Source organism: Urtica dioica, chromosome 8, assembly GCF_054948205.1.
Source record: "Urtica dioica subsp. dioica isolate 48M chromosome 8, U.dioica_male_clone48M_v1_H2, whole genome shotgun sequence".
NCBI classification, from domain to species: Eukaryota; Viridiplantae; Streptophyta; class Magnoliopsida; order Rosales; family Urticaceae; genus Urtica; species Urtica dioica.
In genome coordinates this window covers 29,716,035-29,740,058 of record NC_142763.1, presented here as the reverse complement: position 1 = coordinate 29,740,058, position 24,024 = coordinate 29,716,035, and the positions used below count along the sequence as shown (strand labels likewise).

Below are 24,024 nucleotides of genomic sequence, written 5' to 3'. Positions count from 1 at the left end.
CCAAAAACCTGGAAATTCGTAGAAAAATATGTACATACCAGGCAGAATTATCTAATTAATCAACTAAGTCCAAACAGAGCCTCTCTGACTCGGTCACACCAATTTATAAATGAAAAATTGAAAAAATCAAAATTGAAAACTAATTACAATTTCAATTATAACTATAATTACAATTAACCTAAACTAAAAATTACAATTTTATTTTTAATTTCAATTTAACCAAAATATATTTACTTTCAATTACAATTTCAATTGCAATTAAACTAAAAATTTGGATACAGCAATTTTTATTTCCATTACAATTTCAGTTTCAAAATCAATTTTAATTTCAAATAAGTAGCTAAATTAAATCATTACAATTACTTAAAATACCTAAATAAAACATGTTACTAAACTAATTACAATCACGAATTGACAATTTTGATTACAAAATCAAATAACCTAAACTAATCAAAATTAATCAAATAACCTAAACTAATCAAAACCAAATAACCTAAACATGTTACTAAACAAATTAAGCAATAAATTAACATTTACAATTAATTAGATAACTAATTAAACACTAACATTTACAACTAATAAACTTATATATATATATATATATATATATATATATATATATATATAAACACTAACCTGTAGATCAGAGAGGGCATGGACAATGACGACGCACCGGCTTTGACTCGGCATCGGTGCAAGAGAGGGACATGAGATCGAGGGCAGGGACAACAGAAGGCTGGTCGTACTCGATTGGACATATAGAGAATATTGAGAGACAGAGAGACAGAGAAAGAGAGAGAGAATGAGAGACAGAGAGATAGTTATAGAGAGAGAGAGAAAGAGAGTTAGAGAGTATACCTGAGAGGGAGATGAGGGAGAAGGAGTGGCTGATGGAAACAGTCTCGCGCCAATGGTGGTCTCGCGCCGGTGGTGGCGTTCTCGCGCCGGTGGTGGTCTCGCGCAGGTGATGGCGGCCTCGGAGTCGGGAAACTTGCAGAGATGTTGAAAAATCTCCAGCCGCGAGCGAGGAAGAAGATGGCGGCGGTGGACCGAAGAAGAGCCTCGTGGGGATGGAAGAAGATGGAGGAAGGAGTTTGAGATTTCGAGAGAGTGAAGATTGGATGTCTGGAGATTGGAGACTCTGGTTCATAATGGAGATTTTTTGAGAGTCCAGTTCGGAATGAATAAGAGGCGTGGAAGAAGACGATTTTAAATAGAATTAACCTAGCCACCTTTGGATGCGACTAATCGCAACAAAAGATCGTATAGATAGGACTTGTCGCATCCGAAGGCAATAAAAAATTGGGGAAAAAATGTCACGTCATTAATGGAAGGAAAATAAAAGGGGGGGAGGATTATATCCCGCTTTAAATATTGAGTATTGGATGCGACTAGGGGGGGATTATATCCCGATCCCCCTCTAAATTTTGAGTATTGGATGCGACTAGTCAAAAACCTACTTTAATGACCGAAGTTTTTGAGACTCTTGGTAACACCGTTGGATGTGTATTATAGAGTGTGTATTTGTGTTTTGGTTTGTGATATTGGTGTTCATATGCAAGGTTTTATGAGCTTCGACAAAGAGTTTGTATATTATGTTATAATTCAAAATGTATTGATGATTTTTTATGAGAGTAATAATAAATTTGTACATAATCTTCAGTTACTTGACATAAGTTTCATCTTCAATATCATGCTTCTTAATTGCTAATTTATTTATTCAAATAACCTCATTTAAAATTTAACGTCTATGAGCTTGTATCTTTCAGTATCATCAATTCATAATTGTTGGAATTCTAGTATGTAAAAATCTTACAAAAAGAGAGTATCAATCGTATGTCTACAATTTTATGTAATTGTAGACATGTATATCTACAATTTCGATAATTGTAGACATATATATCTACAAATATCTAATATGAATTTCAATCATTGTAGACATGTATGTCTATAAATTTATGTACTTATAGATATATACGTCCAAATTATCGAAATTGTAGACATATATGTCTACAATTATGATAATAAAAATCTGGATGTAAAGAGTCTGCTCATCGCTAGTGCCGGAGGCCTCCTTGTGTAGGTGTGGATTCCGAACGACAGTGGAGGCAGAGGCCGGACGACACAATGACGGTGCTGAAGGAAAGCATCTATGTGGTGGGCCTGAAGTGGAATTGGGCGGAGCTGGCGGTGGAGGAGAGGACGCTTAGGGAGGTGGGATCGAAGATGAGAGAACAGAGTGAGAGCAGATAGAATTAAAAAGACAAAAAAAAAAAGAGAAAAAAAGAGGGAAAGAAAGAAAAAGGAAAAAAAAAATGAGAAGAAAATAAATTTAAAGGGTAAGATGACCATTGCACATTGGGCATACTCATAGAAGTGTCCTGAATTATAGTTTAGTTGATGTTGGTCCAAAACTTTAAAATCACTAATAGATGCGTCCAAATCCCTTGTACAAGTTCATATTTTTTTTAATTTGAATCGTCTATAAATTTATGTTATTTAACGTTTATTTCAGTAAATTAATTTTGGTATATTTGTAATTATTTGTGTTAATGTCGATAAATATATTACAGAACTGCAACTTAAATAATTCTGGGAGACTATTGACTAGTAATAATTGGGGCAGATAGACAATAGAGAGAGAGAGAGTTGAAGAATGAAGGGTCTTTAAACATGACTATAATTAACTCATTTAATGACTCTTTTTTTTTAAAAAAATGTTTAGTGCAGGATATTTGATCCTCGTTGATTTTTGTTAAAGGCGATTTTGCAAAATTAATAAAATCATCACAATTTAACAGAACTTAAATTTACTATTGACTAATTAACTAAAGAAGAGACGCCTAACTAAATTTGAAAATGGCCGGGCAGAATTATCAAGCAAAATCAATAAATAATGGTCAAGAAAAATAATAAAATAAGTTCGAAAATTACCTTAAAAGGTACATCAATCCACGATTCCCATAAATATTTGAATATTTCATGGGGGAGTCCCAAATAAACAATGGGTAATTACGTAGCTATCATTTTTGCATGAATTTTATGACAAATTTATTGTTAAAATTTTTATTTCATGACAAATTTATTGTTAAATTCTTTATTTTATGACAATTTTGTCGATAAATATTGTATTTATGACAAACTCGGCACAAAACACGTGATTTATTGCCAAATACAGACAGACCACAATAGGCTTGTAGCTCCCCCTCAAATTAATTTTTACACTTTTTGCTAGATTTTATTTTTTGTCTTTTTTTTTATCTTATAATTTTATAAATTAACCATGCTGAACTTATTTTTGCATATGAACCCCCTTTTACATTTTTGGATCCGTCCCTAATGACAAACTTATTAGTACCTTGAATGACTTACATTTTTTGTTGGGGTTGATAAGAGATATTCCCAAAGATTCAATTATTACAGGGAATAATTTCAATTTCTACATTGTGTTAGACAAGTTTGAAGAAGCTGTGGGCATATTCCCGGTTGAGAGGCAGTTGTTCCGCTAATCATGTTTTAATCATTTCCTAGAGATTCTCAAAATAAAAAAAATCGGTAAATATAATTAAACCCCCTTATGAGGGTGGGTCATTTTGAAGGCTCCCAGTTTTAGGATATATATCAGCGGCAAAGTGGTGGAGAACGAACTCTACAACACCAATCTCCGCAATGGGAAATAGTCCAAGACTCAACATTGCCATGAGGATGGATTACACCTATATAACGTGATTTACAATACTATGCCATATAGTAATTAAAAATAGAGTTCTCGATGGGAAAGTTGTGAATCTAGCAAGCATCATTCTTATGCGAGCATATAAAAATATCAATTTAAAATTCATGGCATATGCATGTTCTATAAGCCAAATTCGTAGGCCATTTTTTTTTTCTTCTCTGTCTAAAATCTCTAACTCGAAGAGTAAGGACTGTCTCACCTAAATTACGACAAATATCTATTAAAAAAAAAACAAAGCACAATTATTCAGCCCTTAAAACATGTATTTAATGGCAAGCTTGTCGCCAAAACTTGTATTTAATGAGAAGCTTGTCACTTAAAGGAGGATTTAGCGATAAGATTATCATAAACTGAATTTTATTTAATGACAAGTTTGTCAATAAATATATAATTTTATGAGAGGCTTGTCATCAAATATAGAATAGTTGTATTTAATCTTCATATTTGATTATATTAGTATCTATACTTAATTTTATTAACCTTTATAGTTAATATTATAATTAACTCTAATATTATTAACAGTAATATTCATAAAAGATATTGGATCGGTATAAAATGACATAGAATGAGTGGTGGAAAGGAAGAAGATGATTTGGATATATATATATATATATATATATATATATATATATATATATATATATATTGGGTAATCTTTTAGGTTTTTTTATATCACACAATCTTTTAGATTTTAAGGTAAGAATTTTAAATGTGTTTGGGGCATTTCGAGAATAAAAAAATGTGGTGGTATAAAGTTGGCTATTTTTCAAAATATAAAGATAATTAGGCAATAACTTCAAAGAAGGGTGGCTAAATAGATTATACAAAAATTTAGCGATATAAGCCACATAAACATAAACATTTGCGTTTTTGCCAACGTTTTGTAAATTTTTCGTAAATAGTCAAAAACTGTTGTAAATATTTCGTAAATAACCATATTTACTAGAAATTTACTTTGCGTTTTTTTGTTATTTTTAGCTTTACGTGGCTATTTACAAAAAATTAACGAAACGTTGACTATTTCAAAATTTCTAACTTTTCATATGGCTAGGTAGCCATTGGACCCTAGATTATGTTATAAGCTTGCCCTTTTATAAAAAGATAATTAATTTTAAAATACCATATTAAACAATTGTGCGTTTACTTATTTGTAAGTAATATATATATATATATATATATATATATAGATGGATATATTTATATATATACATATATATATATATATATAGAGAGAGAGAGATATATATATATATATATTTCAGATAATAATAAATAAGTAAAGTTTTTATTGTTGGTGCTAGTACCATCGGTAGCAAGCACACATATTAAACAAATTGGATTCAAATAATTTAAGAAAGGATTAACCGCCCACAGATCAAGATATATTCTCTCGTTGCATATAGACGTGCAAACATGTTAGATTGCACTTCATTTATTATATAATTCGAAGATATTTGACATTCTTCTCTATAAAAGGCCACTTGACTGATCATAGCCTCACATTCATAAATTCTAATTTTTTTATTTATTATCTAATCAAGTAGTCGTTGACATTGTTAATAACTCATAGTCATGGCTCTAAGCCTTTCCTTCTCCGTAGCCTGTGTTTTGCTTCTCTCGTTGACGGTTCTTTCTTCAGCTGACTATAATGGTGAGAAGTCCATCCCAACTCCTAAACCAAAGTCGCCAAAAAAGGAGAGCTTATTATCTTCCACCATTGGAATTCAAGGCATGGTTTATTGCAAATCCAATCAAGCAACTAAACCCGTCCCACTTGAAGGTAATACACATGTTACTTTGCCACAATCATTAAATGAGATCACTGATCTGGGGTCGGATAACATATTTGGACCGGATGCTCGTTTGAGCATATTGGCTCTAATACCATGTTAGGCGATCTATCTGAAAATCAATCGACAATGAGAGAAGTATCGCATAACCTTACATGTTGAAGTATTTAATAATACAAAAAAATGGGTTCGCTGCAGGAGCTGTGGTGAGGATAACATGCCTAGCCGTGGACAAACTTGGGTACGAAACAGAGCCGTTTTCATTCCTCAGCGATGCGACCAATGAGAAAGGTTATTTTTTGGCAACTTTGTGTCCTTCGGAGGTGTGGGCCAACAGGAAGAAAGTGAAGGAGTGCAGTGCTTTTCTCGAGCTCTCTTCGATGGAGGATTGTGACATCCCAACCAACATCAACAAAGGAATCGCCGGTGCTTTGCTCTCTTCTCACCACGCCCTCAAGGACAACAACATGAAGCTGTACACAGTCGGTCCTTTCTTTTACGCCTCTGAGCCTAAACCAGTCTCCAATAATGATGGTTATTAACGCCATGTGTACATAGAGAGAGCGAGTTGATCAAGTTGTGCGGTGTATTGTGTGAGATAATTGTATAACTAATAAAAATAAAAATGATGATAACATTTTTGCTGCTGATATTATTGTAGAGAAATTATATATACTATATGGTACATATATGGAGAATGTAGCTCTTAAGTCAATTGTTATTACAAAGATATAAATATTACTATATTACTCTGAAGAACCGAATCAAATGTTAAAATATCTAAAATCGTCTTCCAAATAAATAATCGTGTGGCATCGTGTAAAAATGAACAAACTTTATCAACTCCTATAGTATAATTAACACATATTATTCTCATGCTAGGCTCTTAATAGGATGAAAGTTCATGAACTTGATTGGAAAATTTAACTATGTTGATTGAAATATATTATTTTAACTTTATTAGCATAGTATATTTGTCATTATTCTATTTATATATATATCCATACTATTGTATTATTCATTCTTACGTTATTATTCTGACTTTTCATTTTCTCACTGAATCCCCAAAGTTTCATAGTATCAGAGTCACCATCTCCACTCATAGCTTTGCTGATCGACTGAAAAAATTTAAGCTACTAACCACGCTTCTCGCGGATTGAACTACATTTTTCAGCCGTACAATTAATATTTTTTTCTCTTTCCCTTGATTTGTGGATGTCGTAATTGCTTGAGTGATCGTTCTGTTATTCGTTTTGGTGTTGATTTGATTCGTTGTGGGTGCAATTTTGGATTCTGATTTTGGAGTTTCTCTCTTTTTGTTTGGATTTCGATATTTGGAGTGTTTGGATTAATGTTACTCGATATGGCGGGTCGTAGAGATGATTTCCTTCAAGGAATTGGTTTTCAATTGGATGGAAAAAATTACTCATACTGAAGTTATGTTATGAGGAATTTTACGTAAACCGGTGTGCGGCCTAAGTCTTCTGATGAGAAGGCCGCTGATTTTACGACTTCGGTTGATGTTTGGGAGGCTGAAAATGCAAAGATTATCATGTGGATTAACAATTTTGTCACCCACTCGATCGGTACTCATTTGGCGAAGTACGAGTCTGCGAAAGAAGTCTGGGAACATCTGGAGAGACTTTATACTCAGTCTAACTTTGCCAAGCAGTATCAATTAAAGATGGATATTCGTGCGTTTTGGCAGAACAATATGGGTATTCAGGAGTTCTATTTTGCCATGTTCTCATTGTGGGATCAGTTGGCATTGACTGAGTCGGCTGAGTTTAGGGCAGTGAAGGCTTACATCTCTCGGCGCGAAGAGCAGCGATTGGTTCATTTTTTATGGCGCTTCGTGACAACTTTGATGGATTGTGTTATGCGGTTCTTCACCACAGTTCTCTCTTGTCTCTTGATTCTGTGGTCACCGAGCTGCTGGCCGAAGAGGTTTGCATCAAGTCTAAGATTGACAAGGAGACTTGACCACACACAGCGCCTGCTGTCCCACATCGGTCGTCCGATAGAAGTGCGTCCAAGCCATCGATGATAGTCCCTTTGGATGAGTGTCTCTTTTGTAAGAAGAAGGGGCATTAGAAGACTCGGTGACTAGTCTTGTTGAGCAGAAGCAAAGCGCAGCATCAATAACGACCACCTCAACAACAACGTCCACCCCAACCTCAATAGCGTTTGATGGCTCCGTGGGCACCCCTTCCACCTCAGTTCACCAACGATGTTGCTGCACCACTTGTGGATCTGTATATGTTTGAGCAGTTTCAACAGCTCTTTTCTTCGCAGCCTCATGTCATGTCCACCTCTTCCTCAAAAGATTTGTCCTCCTCGCCAGTCCCATGTATATCATCCTCTTTGTGGATACTTGATTCGGGTGTCTCCCACTATATGTATCCTCACTTTTCATCTTTTATGTCATTGTCTCGTCATTAATCAATTATCATTATGACCTCCGATTACACCTTTATGCTATTGGAGGAAATTGAATTTGTTGTCAAATCTCATATTTTTCTTTGTGATGTCTATTATGTATCTAGTCTTGCTATAAATCTTGTGTTAGTCGTGAATCTGAAATTCAAAGTTTCAAACTAAATAGTTAGACTTTTGTTTTACTTGCATTACTTTTATACAAAAAAATAAATAATAATAATAATAATAATAATACAAATTTGCCAAAAGTCACGTGAACACCAAGGAGTTCGGTGATTTACTTCGGATTCAAAGCGTGCGTGACTAACTACTTGCTTCCCACGACTGAAAGTCTGAAATGAGTCGAGCGGCGACCCACACAAACATCACAGCAGCCGTGAGGTTACGACAACCCGTCTTCGCGAATCTGGGTGCAGACAAAGCAAAGAAGATGCTTTGTCTCAAAACACGATTTGGAAAAGAATATATATATATATATATATATATATATATATATATATAATTACCGTCTGGTTGATGATTCACCTTATTACTGTCTCTTTTGACAAGAAAGGAATTTTATAATTATAAAGAGATTTTAGGACCCAAATGACCAAAACAGAAGAAAAAATATAATGGGTGCTGAGGAAGTGGATATGAATGATATCAATAGCAAAAGCGGAGGAAAAAGGAAGACCCAGATAAGTTTCGGAGGTAAAATTGGAGGGTTGGTCGTAGTTCTGGTCGTAGGTTTTCTTACCGCCACGTTTTTTGCTAAGAGAGTTAAAAGAAGTGATTCTAATGCCAACCCAAGTCTGCATGGTAAATCGTCAAAAGCATGCAATGAGGTAAATAAAACCAAAGAGCGTGAAAGTCAAGGATTGCATTGTCTTCTCCAAGATTATCACCTGAGGTTAGTCGTCTAAGAGTCTCCTTCAAATTCTATCAATCTTTTTTCTTCTTTCTTTGCTTGGTGGGCGTTTTAATGTTTTTGCGTGACAGAAACAGAGATCGTGGAGGTTTTTCAATGACTGATATTAATATTATCAACGTGAGCTTCTTTTTCCCCTTACTTAGCTCTAATAAACTCAGGTCCATTATTTCATTAATATTATCATCATTATCAGAATTCGTTTGTTTCATCATGTGTATAATGACTTGTAGGAAGAGAAACACCCGACTGAGATTGAGATGGTCGTTCCAGAAAAAGAAATCATTCCCCTCCAAGATGCTGTGTACGCCAATTTGGTAGGGAACCCAGTAGAAATAAATGAAGACGACGAAGTTGTGGCAGAATATATTGCAGAAACCGAAAATGAAAGTTCAGAAGACACCGCTGGCTGTTCTAACGCATCTACCATGACGGAAATAGAAATGTTTGGACTAGAGAAGCCAACAATAATGCATAATCGCTTCAGTAGTTACAGTGCTTTCAATCAAACCACCGAAAACATATCTTTTCCTAGTGGAAAAATAGAACACTCGACACTGAAGGTTTGGGCTTGTGTTTTCTCCATCTTGGTGCTGTCACTAATCTCTATGTCTAATAAATTTATGTTTGTTGCTCTGTTTTTTTCTATGATGTTCAAGGCAATGTGTAATAAGATTGGTTGACTTATTGGAGCACTTGTATGGTTCTTTCATATCTGCAAAATCTGGGCATCTTTTTTTTTTTTTTTTTTTGGCCAATATAATGTTTTGTACGAGCGAAAAATTGGCTTAATCAAATCAATGTATTGGTGGAACTGAAAAAAAGAAATATATGGCATTGCACAACAAAGATTGGTACAGCCTTCTGTATAGGTGTTTTAAGTGTAGTCTAGGAAGTATCTTCTTTACAAAATAATGTATGCTAACTCTAACTGTGCACTCACTTCTGGTATATACAGTGCCCTGATCTCATAGACTTTTTTATGTGCTTAAATTAGCCGCTGCAAGCTTTTGTAATTATTCAGTGTCCGAATAAAATTAATCAAAAATAAGGAGCTGAATATGTTTATTAGGAACAACCTCGCATCTCATCGATTTCAAAAGGACAAAACTTCATACCGAAAGAGCTTGTTGGCTGTTTGGTACCATTGACTTTTCAACATTCTGGAATGTCCGTTGAGGTTGACCAACTGCAACCGGTAGACCATCCCAAAACACCTAAAATTGCGTCGATGCTTGAGCAAGCATTGACCTGAGTGTAAAAAAAATCAAGTAAAAACCATGTCACGTGTGAAAAGCTATAACACCAATGTTGATTATAATGAGAGATTGAAGTTCGATATAATACCAAATTATCAACATCGCATTCAACATGGAATAACATGACTGCCATGCCACGTCCTCCATCGATCTCAGCCTGATCAATGACAGCAAGACTTATTATTCTGAGCGCGCCGGGCCCAATAATATTAACCAACATATTATGATTTTACTCACCACACAAGAACATATTGCAATCCCTGAAGCTGAGAGCGTGGTCGTGACCTCCGCCATCATGCCTGAAAATGCAAAAATTGATTATTACATGTCACAGCCATGTTACGGGAAGTAACCTAATTTAAAGCAAGTGTGAAGGCAATGGAGATTCCGTGGACTTCCATGAGATTTTTGCAGGATATTCTGGAAGTTAATCAAGGCTACGTTGTTTTGTGAGACTTTGTTAAGGCTGTGTTTGGAACCGGGTATATTCAAAGGGAAAAGCATGAATAATCCAAGCAATTTCTTTGCGTTAATTGGATTGACAAACATTTAAGGGGAGAAATCTGAAGAGTGAGAGAGTTGTGTGAAAATGTATAACTATAACCTAGATTTCATTTTCCTAAAAGGAAGAAAAAAAATAGTGGGGAAAAGAGTAATTCAATGGAATTCGCATTTGTGCAAGATTTTATTTTAATTATCTCGCACACTTGTGCTTTCTCTTTCTCCCTTTTATCTTTCAATTTTATAAGACTGGCACATCCAAACAGGAACTGGAGAGTACTAAGAAACCTACTTCATCCTTTTTTACTTCCAAACACAATAAAGAACTAATTTGTCAGTCAACTTTCCCTCGCCATTTTCATTTTACTTCAAAATTTGCATTTTCTTCAATAAAATCCGGGTTCCAAACAATGCTTAAAAGAACAATGAAAACAAAACCAACAAAGGAGTAGACAAAACAAGAAAAGCTACCGAGCTTGGTAATAATAAAATTTATTGTTACCTCTTCGATCAATGGAAACCACACATAGCCAAAGGATGGAGTGCCCTTCCATATTGTGCCAAGACGTTATCTTGTTAACCTGCCAGCTCTCTAAACCAGGCAAGACCTCCTTGTACATTGGAATATTGGCTTGTATCATCTCGGAAAGACTAAACCCCTGTGTCGCTGATTCTTTTTCAACCTTCAAGCTTGCATACTTCACATGCTTACTATGTTTACCATTCACCTTTGGAACCCAAGCACTCCCGTTTTTATTGTTTATGGCAGGACCTTTGGAATCCCGACCTTTTGACATATCCAAAAGGTTGGAAAGAATTTGATTCCACATGGGTTTACTTTCTTTAGGGGGCTTTGGAAGCTCCTCTGCTTCGCTCTCGCCTTCGGAGTCGGTAGCAAAATCTTTCAGCGAATCTGCTGTGATTTCAGCCGCAGATAGAGCGGCTTGCTCCTTCAAGAACTAAACCATGATTCAGGTTATTGTATGGAAAAATATCATATGGTAAAAACAAAGATTAATCAGAAAATAAAGGCTACCTTCATTATCTTGTGCCTAGCACTGCGTGTTTTGGCATGTTGTAACCACTGCTTATGTCTCTGAAATGCAGATTTTCCAGATAGCGCCTGGGTAAACAAAAAAGTCCACAAGCTAAAGAAGAGAATTGCGAGAAAACCCGACGCAAAAAAACTGCAGATGCTTTTGGTGCCCAAATGTGCATGACATAATGTGAATGTATCATGGGGTTCCATCTCAAAACCAATTGGCAATGAGAGGAGTAACCCATATCTTTATAAACTCTTGATAGTTCTCATTCACTTTCAATGTGGGATTCCTAACACATAAACCAAGATCTCTAGAGAAAGTACGCTCCAAGTAGTCATAAAATTGGGCAATTGATACAAGGCTGATGGATGATGAAGAGGTGTCATTCTTGTTCTTTATTGAATCCTGGTCTGCTAATCTGTGTTCTCTCGATTGAGAGATATTTAGGGGTATGATTATCGTGGAATAAAACAAGCAAGAAAGTTCTATATATGCTAACATACTACCCAGATGGAAATACACTTAGTTCTCATTGTTAAATCAGTGATATGAAATTTGATAACCTCTCTATCCATTATGCATGCGCATGGATTTCCTGGATTCTATATGATTATACAAAGTGCTGAAAAGCATGAATCAATTACTGACATTGTAGGTTATTATCTCAACAACTTCAGCATTTGAAAGTAAATGTGTAGGAGCTACAATATTCCCATTGACCTGCATCAAAGAAACACATGAGCTGTGTAAATTGGGATTTCACAGTTCAGCGCGAAAAATCTGAAGTGTATAACTCAAAAGTGAGTACCTTAGCAGCCACCATTTTGTTCCCGATTTCAGTATGTATCATGTAAGCGTAGTCAATCACAGTAGCCCCTTTGGGAAGATTCTTTATCTGTATTGTTAAGAACTTGAATGTAAATTCACCTAGCACCGTATGCCATGTAATCTATTATACTATTCATAGCCAATGAAAACAACCTCAAGTTACCTCTCCTCTTGGGGTAAAGACAAAGACACGGCTACCCAACAAGTCTCTTGTGATGGTGTCCACAAATTCCCTAGAGCTCATGTTTCCAACAAATTCTTCTTGCCATTCTCTAATTGCATTAAGCCAGCCAATCTGGAAGAAACAATAACATTATCCATGAAAACAAAATCAAAGTTAGGGGACAAGAAGAGAGTTCATTAGAGTCTCCCTTCAAGAACAACAAACTCTCACAAAATCAACAGGGAAAGAAGTACCCTAAGTGCGATGTTTGCATTATTCAAACAGACCGCCTTTCCTCTTGAAGTTTTTCCGTTAGGCATAGCATGTCCAACTAAACCCGTAACAAGTACTTTCCCACTATAGTGAGCAGCAATACCTCTCTCAGCAATCAGATTCATCTCTTCTGTTCTTATCTGTAGGTGATTAAAAATAATTAAGATATAATAAAAAATTGAGTTTAGGCAAATCCACCGAGGTCATTACGGAGTACAGCCAAAGATTCAATTGTACTTTATAGGAACATGATCTTAGCTACTTCTTAAGAAGGGAATACCACTTCAGAGTAGTTAACCATTATTACCTGCAACTCTAATCGAAACATGCTCTCGTAAAGGAATGGAATGACAATTGTATGAAGACTTTGATACCCATTAGGCTTTGTTGTTGCAATATAGTCTTTCACCTGTAACGAATGTATTTATAATGAGAACTTCTTCAATTCTCCCATGACAATGTACAATGAACAAGAAAAACATGTATACTCACAGATCGAGGGATAGGTGTCCAAATTCCATGTACCAACCCCAGAACATGGTAACAAATCTGCGAAACAAACTAACTATAAGCAAGCTCACATTTAGCAGAGAAAGTGCAAGGGTAGTCAGTTCGTTTGGCTAAATAAAATCCAACCTGCTGTGGCACGCACAAAGGCCCAACTCCAACGCTGTGCTTTGGTTTTATGATTATACGAAGCTGGCGGTTCAATTAAACACGGTTTCATAATCAAGAGCTCAAGAGATTCTAGCAAGTCATTCAAGATCAAACCACGACTAACCTGTGCAATTTGGTTAACTTCATTGATTGATCCTTTAGACTTCAGCACTGATTTGTAGATACTGCTAGCAGAAAAAAAAAACTCAATCAACATCCTGACTGACATCCGTCGGTTATCCACAAATGACAAATTCATTGGAAAAATAGACAACACTTCTTCATTAGTTCATAGCAGGAAACAAAACTTTGAAAAAGGGCTTTATTGATTAACCTGTAAGGATCCTTAAATACCGCCCGGACTTCAGTTTTCATGGTCATAAGGTCTAAGAACTGATCCTCCTCGAGCTTCTTCATTAGAATTTTGTTTGCCTAAAACAAAAAGTCTTGATTAACAACTATGTAATAAATTAATTTGAAAAAACTAAAACGCCAGACTTGGCCTTGATCTCATGTAACGATGACAGCCATCAATTCAGTAATTTTTAGCTGCAAAGAATATAACCTCCTCAAGTTCTTTTTCATGCTCTTTCTGGAGGTCTGCAACCCTCCTCTTGATCTTCGCATAATCTTCGGGATTTGTATACATAAAGGAAAGATATTCAAGCTCTGCCTGCAATTCGGTATAGCAAATGTAGAAGATATGTAATCCCCATAAGTTAAATTTCAAAGGTAGGATTGTCGAACTCGAAAAATTTGATAGGTAAAGCATATTCATGATGATAAGAAGACATTGTGATTTATGCTACAAGTAAATAGTAATATTAAAACCCCACCCCCTTAAACAGACATCTGAATCTAAAGATTCGATAGTATGAATTATTAAAATCTTGGAACCTATAATACCTTGATTTGGTACATCCCGAGTAACTTTGCTAGAGGAGCAAAAATCTGTAATGTCTCTCTTGAAATGCTGGACTGAACACAAAATAACGTCAGTTGTAATAGCAAGTCATCAGCATCTAGGCAATCTAATGACATCTAACCTTTCAGAGAATAACAAGGCACCTGCTTATGTGGGGGCATGTGAGACAAAGTTCGCATGTTATGCAATCTATCCGCCAATTTGACAATGATAACACGAACCTGGTTTAATAAACATTTTAGTTGACGAATAGCTTTAGGGTAAAATATCAGAAATTGTGAAACTACAATGAAGTGGTCACCTCCTCTGTCATCGCTAGAAACATCTGCCTCAGATCATCAGCTTTCACATCTTGTACTGAATCATTTTCTTTCTTGCACTTCAATTTCCCTAGCTTAGACACCTGGTGGCAACATAGGCATAAATGAAACAGCCTCAAAAGAATCTAAAAGTTAAATCCAACTTGAGAACTATTGCACAAGTTTACCTTAGTCTCTCCTTCTACAATGCGGCGCACAATGGCACCAAACTCGTCCTCAATTCTCTCAAAGGTCACGACATTAGTGTCCTCAACTGTGTCATGCAGCAATCCGGCAGCGATTGATTCCCAATCTAATTCCTGTATGAAGAGTTACTGTGAAACTTTATATTGGGTGGTGAGCACTAACATAATGAAAAATATGATAATTTTTTTCACGATGGAGACTCACAAGTTCTCCTAGAATTCGTGCAACTTCGATTGGATGGATGATGAAAGGCTCTCCACTCCGTCTTTTTTGACCATCATGAGCCTCAAAAGCTAGCTGCAACCCAAAAACTATTTTGAGTTTAAAAGGCTTAATTTGAAATACCAGGTTGGTGGGAATTTTGTAATACTTCTTATGTGGTGAGAACGGACCTTGAGAGCATTATGGACCAACTCAAGTTCTTTAGGCGAAAGATATGAAATAGTCGGCCTAAGATCCTGAGAACAACAGAAGTCAAAAGAAGTATGAAAAAGAGTTATCATAGTTAAGCGGCCAGTGTCAATATCTAGAAATTCCAAATCAGAGAAAACATAATTTTACCTCCCACAGACTTTCAGGAGAAATCTCTCCAAAAGCAATAGAAGTTAAAGATGCTGAACAGCATACTTGCCACTTTCTGCAAGCATGACGAACTAAACTGGACCTGGTGATATTTCCAAGAGTGTAATCTGATGTTTTGCTATGGTACCAACTGCCATTACCGGAGGATTCACTTCTCTGGAAACAGTTCAATGCGGAAAAAAAAAAATCTTATGTGTTTTAGGTACAAATAAAAGCGTGTAATAACCATATAAGTGGAATTGCACGTGCTTATGCTACAAAGGAAACAAACAGTAAAACATCATATAAAAAAATAAATAAATAAATAACATTGATTAGTAGTGTTGTTGAACTTCTATCACACATGGCACAAAAATAAATATATAGTCATGTCAATCGGGCCACCAATAACCAAGGAATCTGGAATATTGCTCCTAAACATAGATCCATGATTATGTGTACGGTTTGTTAGGAATGGCGTGGCACGAAATTTATGATTTGGTGACTTACTAGATGTATTTATGATGTTTCTTAAGGTTTGGGATGTTTACTTCATCATAAATACAACCTATCTTAGTCAGATTTCAGGAGATACCAAACACAAAAGGAAAACGTTCTCTCTTTCGTCTACATTTTCTACACTTACTCTCTTACTATTTTCTCACCCTCTTACCCTGCTTTGCCTAAAAACAAAATATAAATTTAAAACTTCTCACTGATTTGTCGTTCGATTTACGTAGTACACATAACAATAAAATCCACACCAGTCCATGTATTTGGAACAAAGCAAAACCGGGGTAAAACTCAGAGGAACTTACGAAATCGGCTCGAGTTCTTCTTCCACTCCGCGCAGAAGAAAATGAGGAACACGGAAATGGATGAGCCGTGCTGGCAAGGGAGCCAGTCAGCACTCTCGGAGCTTTCCACGCGCACGACAGAATGTTACAGTCGTATTTCCCACTCCCATCGCCTTTCAGAAGATTACACACATTCACGCATTCTAAAGAAACTAAAACAAACAAACAAAAATATACAAGCAGTTAAAAAAAAAAAAAAACCGAAAATTCCCAACACAATCATCAAGAATCGAAATTTGATTAACCAAAACTGAGCTCTATGATTAGCTCACCACAATCACGCAATCGCTGCCTCACAAAAACCTAAATTCTAATACCGAGTATCTAAATTCGTTAACACTCCTCAATTTCCATGAACAAGACAGAAAGAAATTAAAGAGAAAACACTATACATACCAGACATGGAAGAAGCAGAGGCCATTTCTATGGGAACAGAGCAATCTCATTGAGCCGAGCTGAGCATTAAACGCCGGAAAATCCTCGCCGCCACAACAAGAAAGCTTCAAGAACAGTACAAAGCTGGAATGTAAAAATGAGCGTCTATGATCCAAACGACGCAAAATCGCAAATAAACAGTTGGTGGGGTGAGAAATGGGAAAAATTGTCGGAAATCGCACAGATTCGAATGAATCGGTGAGTCTGAAAGACTTGGGTTTTGAAGGCAAACTGAGAGAGGGAATGGAGTGAGACGAAGAATTTGGCGAAAGAGATAATTTAGAGAGAGAAAGATATATCAAACAGATTAGCCAATGCCACACAAATGCGCTTCATGTAATAGATATTATTTTTATTTTTATTTCTTTTAATTTTCTTAACCAGATTTATTTCCCCCCCTATTTTCTTATTCCTTTTTAATAAAAATAATGGAAAATATCAATAGAATCCCTCGTGTTTAAAATGCGAGATTTATCTCATCTATTTCTAAAAATATCTTACATATCCCTTAAGTTTAATATAAATGACCTATACTTCTCTTAAAAAAATGTTATATTACAAATATCACAATTTTCGTTTATTTTTTACAAAAAAATAATTTAAACTCCCAAAAATACCCTTAATAGAATAAATATTTATCTACTATTTTATTAAAAAAAATCAAAATCTCTCTTTATAAAAAAAATCCTTAACTTTTTTAAATAGAAATTTTTTAATTTATTTTTTTTTTGTATATAGAATAGAAAATAAAAAATTATTTCTTTAAGGGTATTTTGGGGAGTTCATATTATTTTTTTGTAAAAAATAAACGAAAAAATGTGATATTTGTAATATAACATTTTTTTAGGGGATGTATATGTCATTTATATTAAACTGAAGGGATATGTCTGATATTTCTAAAAATAGAGGGGATAAATCTCACATTTCGATTAATAACGAGGGATACTCTTGAGATTTTCCCTAAAAACAAAGTACAATTTATATTGGAAAAATGACACATATATACCTTGTGTTTTAGTGAAATGTCGAGTGTAACCTTTGGTTTTCAAAAATGTCGAGATCATACCATCTGTTTAACTAAAATGACGAAATTATACCCTGAAATAGACAACAGTGCCACAAATCTTCTTTTTATTGACTTTTCATTGACGTTGACTATAATATTTATATGTAAACACCAATTATCTTTATTCATTCGTGTCATATATGTAATTTATTTAAAAACCAAAAAATAAACAACAGTCTCTAAATCGTGAAGAACGCAAAAAGAGGCAAAAATGTAAAAATCGACAGTTGATAGTCATCAAAATTACAGATTCGAACAGAGAACCCATGATTCAGAGTTGCAATTCGAACACAGAATGAAGTCATCTCTTGGAAGATATGAATTTTATTATTTAATTTCAATTTAAGGTAATTTTTATTTCAAAATTGGAAATTTGAAAGTTAGGATACTGTTTTGGATTTGATTATGTTGTTCTTATATAAGAGTTAATATCAATGAAAGGGAGATTATTTGTGACACTATTATCCATTTCAGGGTATAATTTTGTCATTTTAGTTAAACAGAATGTATGATCTCGACATTTTTGAAAACCAAAGGTTAAAGTCGATATTTCACTAAAACACATGGTATAAATGTGTTATTTTCCCATTTATATTTTATAGCAATATCACCAACACGTCCAAAATATTATCTACAAGATTTATCCTCTGCAATTTTAGTTAGACCCAAACTTCTATTTCATTAACACCGATTTATAATTATTGTTTGACATTTAGGTCAATAACCCAATAATCTATCATCTTTTTAACAAATAGTCAAAATTTCATTTTATTAATAAAATAATTCATCGGACTGAAATAAATTAAATTAACTATTTAGACCCGATAAACTATTTTTTAATAAAAATGAAATTTTGGGTAAAATCTTAAAATAAGCTAAGAGATTGACTATTTGCACTATTTTTTTTTAAGAAAAATGGCTCGGAGCCATTAGACAATCTTGATCCAAAGAACAATAAAGACCTAGATTGAAAAAAATCAACCACTATAAGAATAGCCCGAAATATGCATAAGAGACACAATAAGAATAGAACATAACTCAAACTCTTTCAAATAATCTTTAATGGATGGTGGAGAGATCCAACTAACCTCAGTTCATTGATAATGGTGAAGACATGTCTTTAGTCTGTATAAGCAATCGTCTAAGACAGCTAACCCGTCTGCAAAACAAAACATAACACAAACCAGCACAAGTTCAAAATACAAAATACAAAACAAATACCACCAAGGGTACCACCTATAAGAAGGACCGAAAGCCACATTTTCTTGCATGGGCTCTCCAAAAAACGCCTCAAACCCACAACACAGAGAACTTCTGGTAAGCACGTCGACGTCGTTGGAGTCGGCAAAGAAACTCGATGGACTCGCTCGTCGGTGGAAATTAGCAAGCACGTTGAAGCAGGGGCTAACGCAGAGGCCGAGGAAAAGAGGCGCGCGGCGGACGAACCTTGTGGCGAATCTAGCGGTGGTGGAGGCGTGTGAGCACAGCGACGACCGGTCGGAGAAGCAGAGTTGTCGAGGACGATGCCAATGGAGAAAAAAAAGGTCACCGGAATTGCCGAGAGTGAGACGCCCTAATCAAGGATTACTGTATATATAATCCCAAGACGGAGCCAAGTCGTCGGGCAGTCGGGAGACGGCATTCGAACCCAGAGGGGCGGCGGCAAAGAAGAAGCATTTTACATCAATTTATAATTGGTTTTCGTTAAATAAGTACAATTTGTAGTTATAGGGGAAAATAACATATATATATCATGTGTTTTAGTGAAATGTCGAGTTTAACGTATGATTTTCAAAAATGTCGAGTTCATACCATTCGTTTAACTAAAATGACGAAATTATACTCTGAAATGGATGACAGTGTCACAAATCTCCATTTCATTAAAATTAACTTTTATATAAGAAAAATCGAATCAAATCCAAACCAGTACACTAACTTCTAAATTCTCAATCTTGAAATAAAAATAACCTTTTATTGAAATTAAATAATAAAATTCATATCTCACAAGAGATGAAAAATTCATTTAATGTTCAAATTGCAACTCCGAATCTTGGATTCTCTGTTCGGATCTGTGATTTTGATGACTATCAACCGTCGATTTTTACGTTTGTCTCTTTATGTGTTCTTTACGATTAAAAGATTGTTGTTTAGTTTTTAGTTTTTAAATAAATTACATATATGGCGTGAATGAATAAAGATAATTGGTATTTACATATAAATATTATAGTCAACGTCAATAAAAAAAAAGTCAATAAAAATTCAATAAAAAGTAACTTTGTGGCACTATTGTTTATTTCATGGTATAATTTCATTATTTTAGTTAAACATGAGAGTATGAACTCGTTATTTTTTTAAAATCGAAAGTTAAACTCGACATTTCACTATATGTATGTCATTTTTCCTATAAAAAAATAAAAATAAAATAAAATAAAAAAAGCCGTATCATTCTACAACTTAAACAAAGTACATTTTTGGCTTATGGGTCTGTTACAGAAATATATATTATAATGCAAGGTTGGAGAAAGCTAATTTGTTTCTCATAACTTAAAAACAAATATACCCATTCTAAATATAAGCGGAACGCAAGCGGATGCAGAGAACATGTTTAATGTTCTCTATAATAGTTTAATGATTATCCTCAATGAAAATTATACTTTAATTATTTAAATATTAAATATATAGTCTAATTTATGCTTACGTCTTTTATATATATGCGTCTTTGTTTGAGCTATTTCTAATATTAAATATTTATACTAAAACTTGAAAAGGGTGCGAGTATTTGATAAATAAATCTCTAGAAAATAATAATATATTTTACATTAAACATAGTACAGACATGAGTAATTTGGAATAAAGGTAGGTACGTATATAATATAAAAAAATAAATAAATAAAGCAATTGTTTTAAATAATCGGAAGATACATCCTAACTCGTCTAAATCTCTCATAATATATTATAACACACATATCGTATTTTAGTTTGAGATATTTTTTTAATTGTAAGATAGTTAAACTAATATTCTAGAAAATATTCCAGATTTAGTGTTTTTAAATTGTTACATTTTATAAATAGTTTCCTCTAATTTTAAATCTCTTTTGATAAATAGTATTTTTTTCAAAGCGTAAACACTTTGTTTATGATTATTTTCTTTATAAATAAGATTGTAAAGACTAAAGAAAAAGTTAAATAAAGACCCAAAAAATTAAATAATTTTAAAAAAATATATGGAAACATATAAAAAGTGGTTTTTACAGCTTTAAAATACTAATTTTCGCGAAAATAACCATAGACAAACTATTATTGTGAATAATTGAAAAAAAAAAAAAAAGTATTATCGCTAACATTTTTTTCTATAAAATAGAACATATATCTAACTCTCCCACAATCAAAGGTTTTTACGTAACATTCAAATGCAATGGCCTAATTACTTTAAAACTATATATCGTTGATTTTGGGTTTTAGATTGAAATAATAAATTGATCTTGTGTACACGGCGTCCATAGACCGTAGTAGTTTCCTCCGCTTGAGTACACGGCAGAGATCTTAAGAAACGAGCCAGGGTTGAATCCATACCATCCGAAATAGAGCATGAAGGTCCCGAGGACAACGAGGCTCGCGTAATGTCCTCTCAGAGCGATTCTTTTAGTAGCATCGCCAAATCTCCCGATCCTCGACCCTTCGATTAAACCTCCCCAAAGTCCGGTGACTCCTCCAACGAGGTGAACCATGCCTGATCCGGCGAAATCTATGACTCCGAAGATGAACAAGAGATTCCCGTTGGTTCTCGCCCGAGACGGCCCAGCCATTGCTGAACCATAACCAGTGACAGATGACCGGATAAACGAATCCGGTGAGAAAAGCGGAGTAGATGAGATAGGCTACTAACCGAGTCCACTTGACGATTGAGCCGGAGGAGATTCCCGCGCCGACATCGGAATCGTCTCTAGAATCCCAGAAGAACACTTCCGTCGCCATGAAAAAAAAAAGATTATTTTGTTCTTGTAGTGTGAATTGAATCTGATGATTTTTTTTTCTTTGAAGAAATTGAATCTGATGATAGATATAGAGGTGTCATCAGAGGCTATAAAGGCTTTTTTTTTTTTTTTTTTTTTTTTTTTAAGAATTGAATCCGATGATAGATAATCTGATGGTTAATTATTTCATTATTTTTTCTCTGATGCCCTTATTTTTGTGACCATGGAGAAGATTTTTTTTTTTTTTTTTAAATGGAGAAAAAGCTTTTGATTTGATCTCAAAGTTTTAAGTCTTTTCTATTTTTATTTACTTTATATTCTTGTAGTTTTGGCATTGCTTCGATTTGATATGCAATTCTTGTTATGCATCGCTTAAAGGTTTATTTTTAATATTCTTTCATGTGTGTGTGTTGAGAAAATTGGTTAATTGTTGAAAAATGATGTTAGTTTGTTTTGAACTATAATGGTAATAATACTTCTGATACTCAAGAATAATGATGGGTTGATTTCATTTATATGTGTTACCTTAATTTCATAGGAGCTCAACAAGATTACTATATTAAAAAACTCTTGGGGTTCAGTTGTAAAAAAAAAATATAAACTAAAAAAGTCTAACTCCTTGTGAAAAACCCATGTCGAATCATAGGTGTTTCTTCTTTTGTTTACTTTGTCTTATTCGAACAATTGCTTTTTTTTTAGGGGTGCTCTAAGGTTGAGAGTGAATTAATTAATTGGGGATTGTGATTTGCACTTCATAATAAGAGCGGGGTGTTAAAATTAATTTAAGAATTGATAAGATTTGCGATTCGACAAAGGCCGTTGGCTGGAAGATACCACTTCGGAGATTTTAGCAAGGCTGAAGAAGCGGAGATATTTTAGTGAAGAACTCGTGATACACAAGGACAAGTTTATGAAATCGATTCCATTGCGTTTATTTTTTAGTTGGATTTAGAATATTTTTACATGTTCTTATACACTAGAAATAGCTCTTTTTTATCCTTATATTAGTTTATCATTTGTTTTCATCAGAATAGCGGCCGAGTTAAATAATAAGAAACTTGTAGAGAAAAGTGTCGATTGTTGACATGTAAACAAATCAGTCAATGGTTGACATATATGTCAACAAATTGTGCCGATTGTTGACATCTATGTCAATAAATTTTGATAAATTGTTGATATTTATGTCAACAAATCAACCAAATTTTCAATGTTGTCAATCGTTGACATATATATGTTAACAAATCGTCAAACAAAATTAAATGTCTTAAATAAAAAAAACCAGATTTTTTGACACAAACGAGACTCAAAGAAAAAAACTAGAAAAAGTAAAGAAAAAAGGTAAAAATGGATAAATATTCTCTCTCATTTTTTATTAGTATTTTTGTCTAAATTATAGTTTTGGTGAAAAATAAAGAAAATGTTATGAGATTGTAGTAGATACTCATTTGTAGCCATTGGACTAGATTTGTAGTTGTAAATCATAACCATCTATTTAACAATGCCACTAAGATAACTAGGAGGGATGTAGTTGAATTAGAATAAAAGAAAAAATAATTAAAGACACTCAATAATATAACAAATAATTAGGCAACTAGCCATATTTATACTTTTATATTGCAATATAGCCACCCTTTTGTCACTACTAGAAATCATGCTTTTCACAGCACATGTTTTCACGGCGCTTGGCAAAAAAACGCCGTCAAAACATCATTTTTTTTATTGTCGAATCGTAAGAAGACACGTGGCCTATGAAGAGAAACGCTGTAGAAAACATAAGACAGCGCTTATATATAAGCGCTTTCATTTTATTCCCTCGAATTACAAGAAGCCATGTGGAGAAGAAGCGGTTTGAAAAAAAAAGTTTTGACAGCGTTTATATACAAACGCTGTCAAAAGTTAATGTACAATTATATCTTGACACGTGTACATTTCAGAATTTAATTTATTTGTTTTTAAAAAATATGGCAGTTTATTTCTATTTTCTAAGCATATATAGAATAAAAAAACCCCTAATTCTCTGAGTATAATAACTTCTTCTCCAATCTCCAAACACTCACGTTCTCCACGTTTTCCACGGACGCGTATACCCTAGCCTCTTTGC

The 24,024-nt window shown here is 34.2% G+C and overlaps 3 protein-coding genes across 4 annotated transcripts; 2 read left to right on the top strand and 1 right to left on the bottom strand.

The window, feature by feature from the left end:
- The first annotated feature begins 5,258 nt into the window (after window positions 1-5,258).
- Window positions 5,259-6,249, top strand: LOC149389034 (protein SEED AND ROOT HAIR PROTECTIVE PROTEIN-like). Its single transcript, XM_089624515.1, has 2 exons — window positions 5,259-5,516; window positions 5,725-6,249. The coding sequence occupies exons 1-2, from the start codon at window positions 5,309-5,311 to the stop codon at window positions 6,066-6,068; spliced, it is 552 nt and encodes a 183-aa protein (XP_089480641.1). The 5' UTR covers window positions 5,259-5,308; the 3' UTR covers window positions 6,069-6,249.
- A 2,237-nt stretch (window positions 6,250-8,486) lies between these two features.
- LOC149389033 (uncharacterized) lies at window positions 8,487-9,694 on the top strand. Of its 2 annotated transcripts, none has more exons than XM_089622927.1 (3): window positions 8,487-8,857; window positions 8,953-8,995; window positions 9,109-9,694. In XM_089622927.1, the coding sequence occupies exons 1-3, from the start codon at window positions 8,580-8,582 to the stop codon at window positions 9,556-9,558; spliced, it is 771 nt and encodes a 256-aa protein (XP_089479053.1). In that variant the 5' UTR covers window positions 8,487-8,579; the 3' UTR covers window positions 9,559-9,694. The 2 variants fall into 2 exon arrangements, with proteins under 2 accessions (XP_089479053.1, XP_089479052.1); XM_089622926.1 differs by having other exon boundaries at window positions 8,947-8,995.
- RSH1 (RELA/SPOT homolog 1) lies at window positions 9,685-17,206 on the bottom strand. Its single transcript, XM_089622925.1, has 24 exons — window positions 16,845-17,206; window positions 16,410-16,600; window positions 15,592-15,768; window positions 15,423-15,488; window positions 15,235-15,327; window positions 15,012-15,143; window positions 14,826-14,927; window positions 14,668-14,745; window positions 14,506-14,577; window positions 14,165-14,272; window positions 13,934-14,031; window positions 13,724-13,784; window positions 13,579-13,641; window positions 13,435-13,491; window positions 13,250-13,351; window positions 12,924-13,082; window positions 12,670-12,801; window positions 12,487-12,573; window positions 12,327-12,398; window positions 11,672-11,758; window positions 11,138-11,594; window positions 10,372-10,433; window positions 10,223-10,291; window positions 9,685-10,126 (listed from the first exon to the last, which is right to left on the bottom strand). Exons 1-24 carry the CDS (start codon window positions 16,867-16,869, stop codon window positions 10,031-10,033), a joined length of 2,646 nt encoding a protein of 881 aa, XP_089479051.1. The 5' UTR covers window positions 16,870-17,206; the 3' UTR covers window positions 9,685-10,030.
- Window positions 17,207-24,024: the final 6,818 nt, after the last annotated feature.

Coding starts and splice junctions, on each gene's coding strand:
- RSH1 (XM_089622925.1), bottom strand. CDS start 16,869: ATGGCCTCTGCTTCTTCCATGTCTG. Junction 14,032..14,164: donor ATGAAAAAGAACTTGAGGAG/GTTATATTCTTT, acceptor TTTTTGTTTTAG/GCAAACAAAATTCTAATGAA. Junction 13,083..13,249: donor TGTTTCGATTAGAGTTGCAG/GTAATAATGGTT, acceptor AATCACCTACAG/ATAAGAACAGAAGAGATGAA.
- LOC149389033 (XM_089622926.1), top strand. CDS start 8,580: ATGGGTGCTGAGGAAGTGGATATGAATGATATCAATAGCAAAAGCGGA. Junction 8,858..8,946: donor CTCCAAGATTATCACCTGAG/GTTAGTCGTCTA, acceptor TTTGCGTGACAG/AAACAGAGATCGTGGAGGTT. Junction 8,996..9,108: donor CTGATATTAATATTATCAAC/GTGAGCTTCTTT, acceptor AATGACTTGTAG/GAAGAGAAACACCCGACTGA.
- LOC149389034 (XM_089624515.1), top strand. CDS start 5,309: ATGGCTCTAAGCCTTTCCTTCTCCGTAGCCTGTGTTTTGCTTCTCTCG. Junction 5,517..5,724: donor TAAACCCGTCCCACTTGAAG/GTAATACACATG, acceptor GGTTCGCTGCAG/GAGCTGTGGTGAGGATAACA.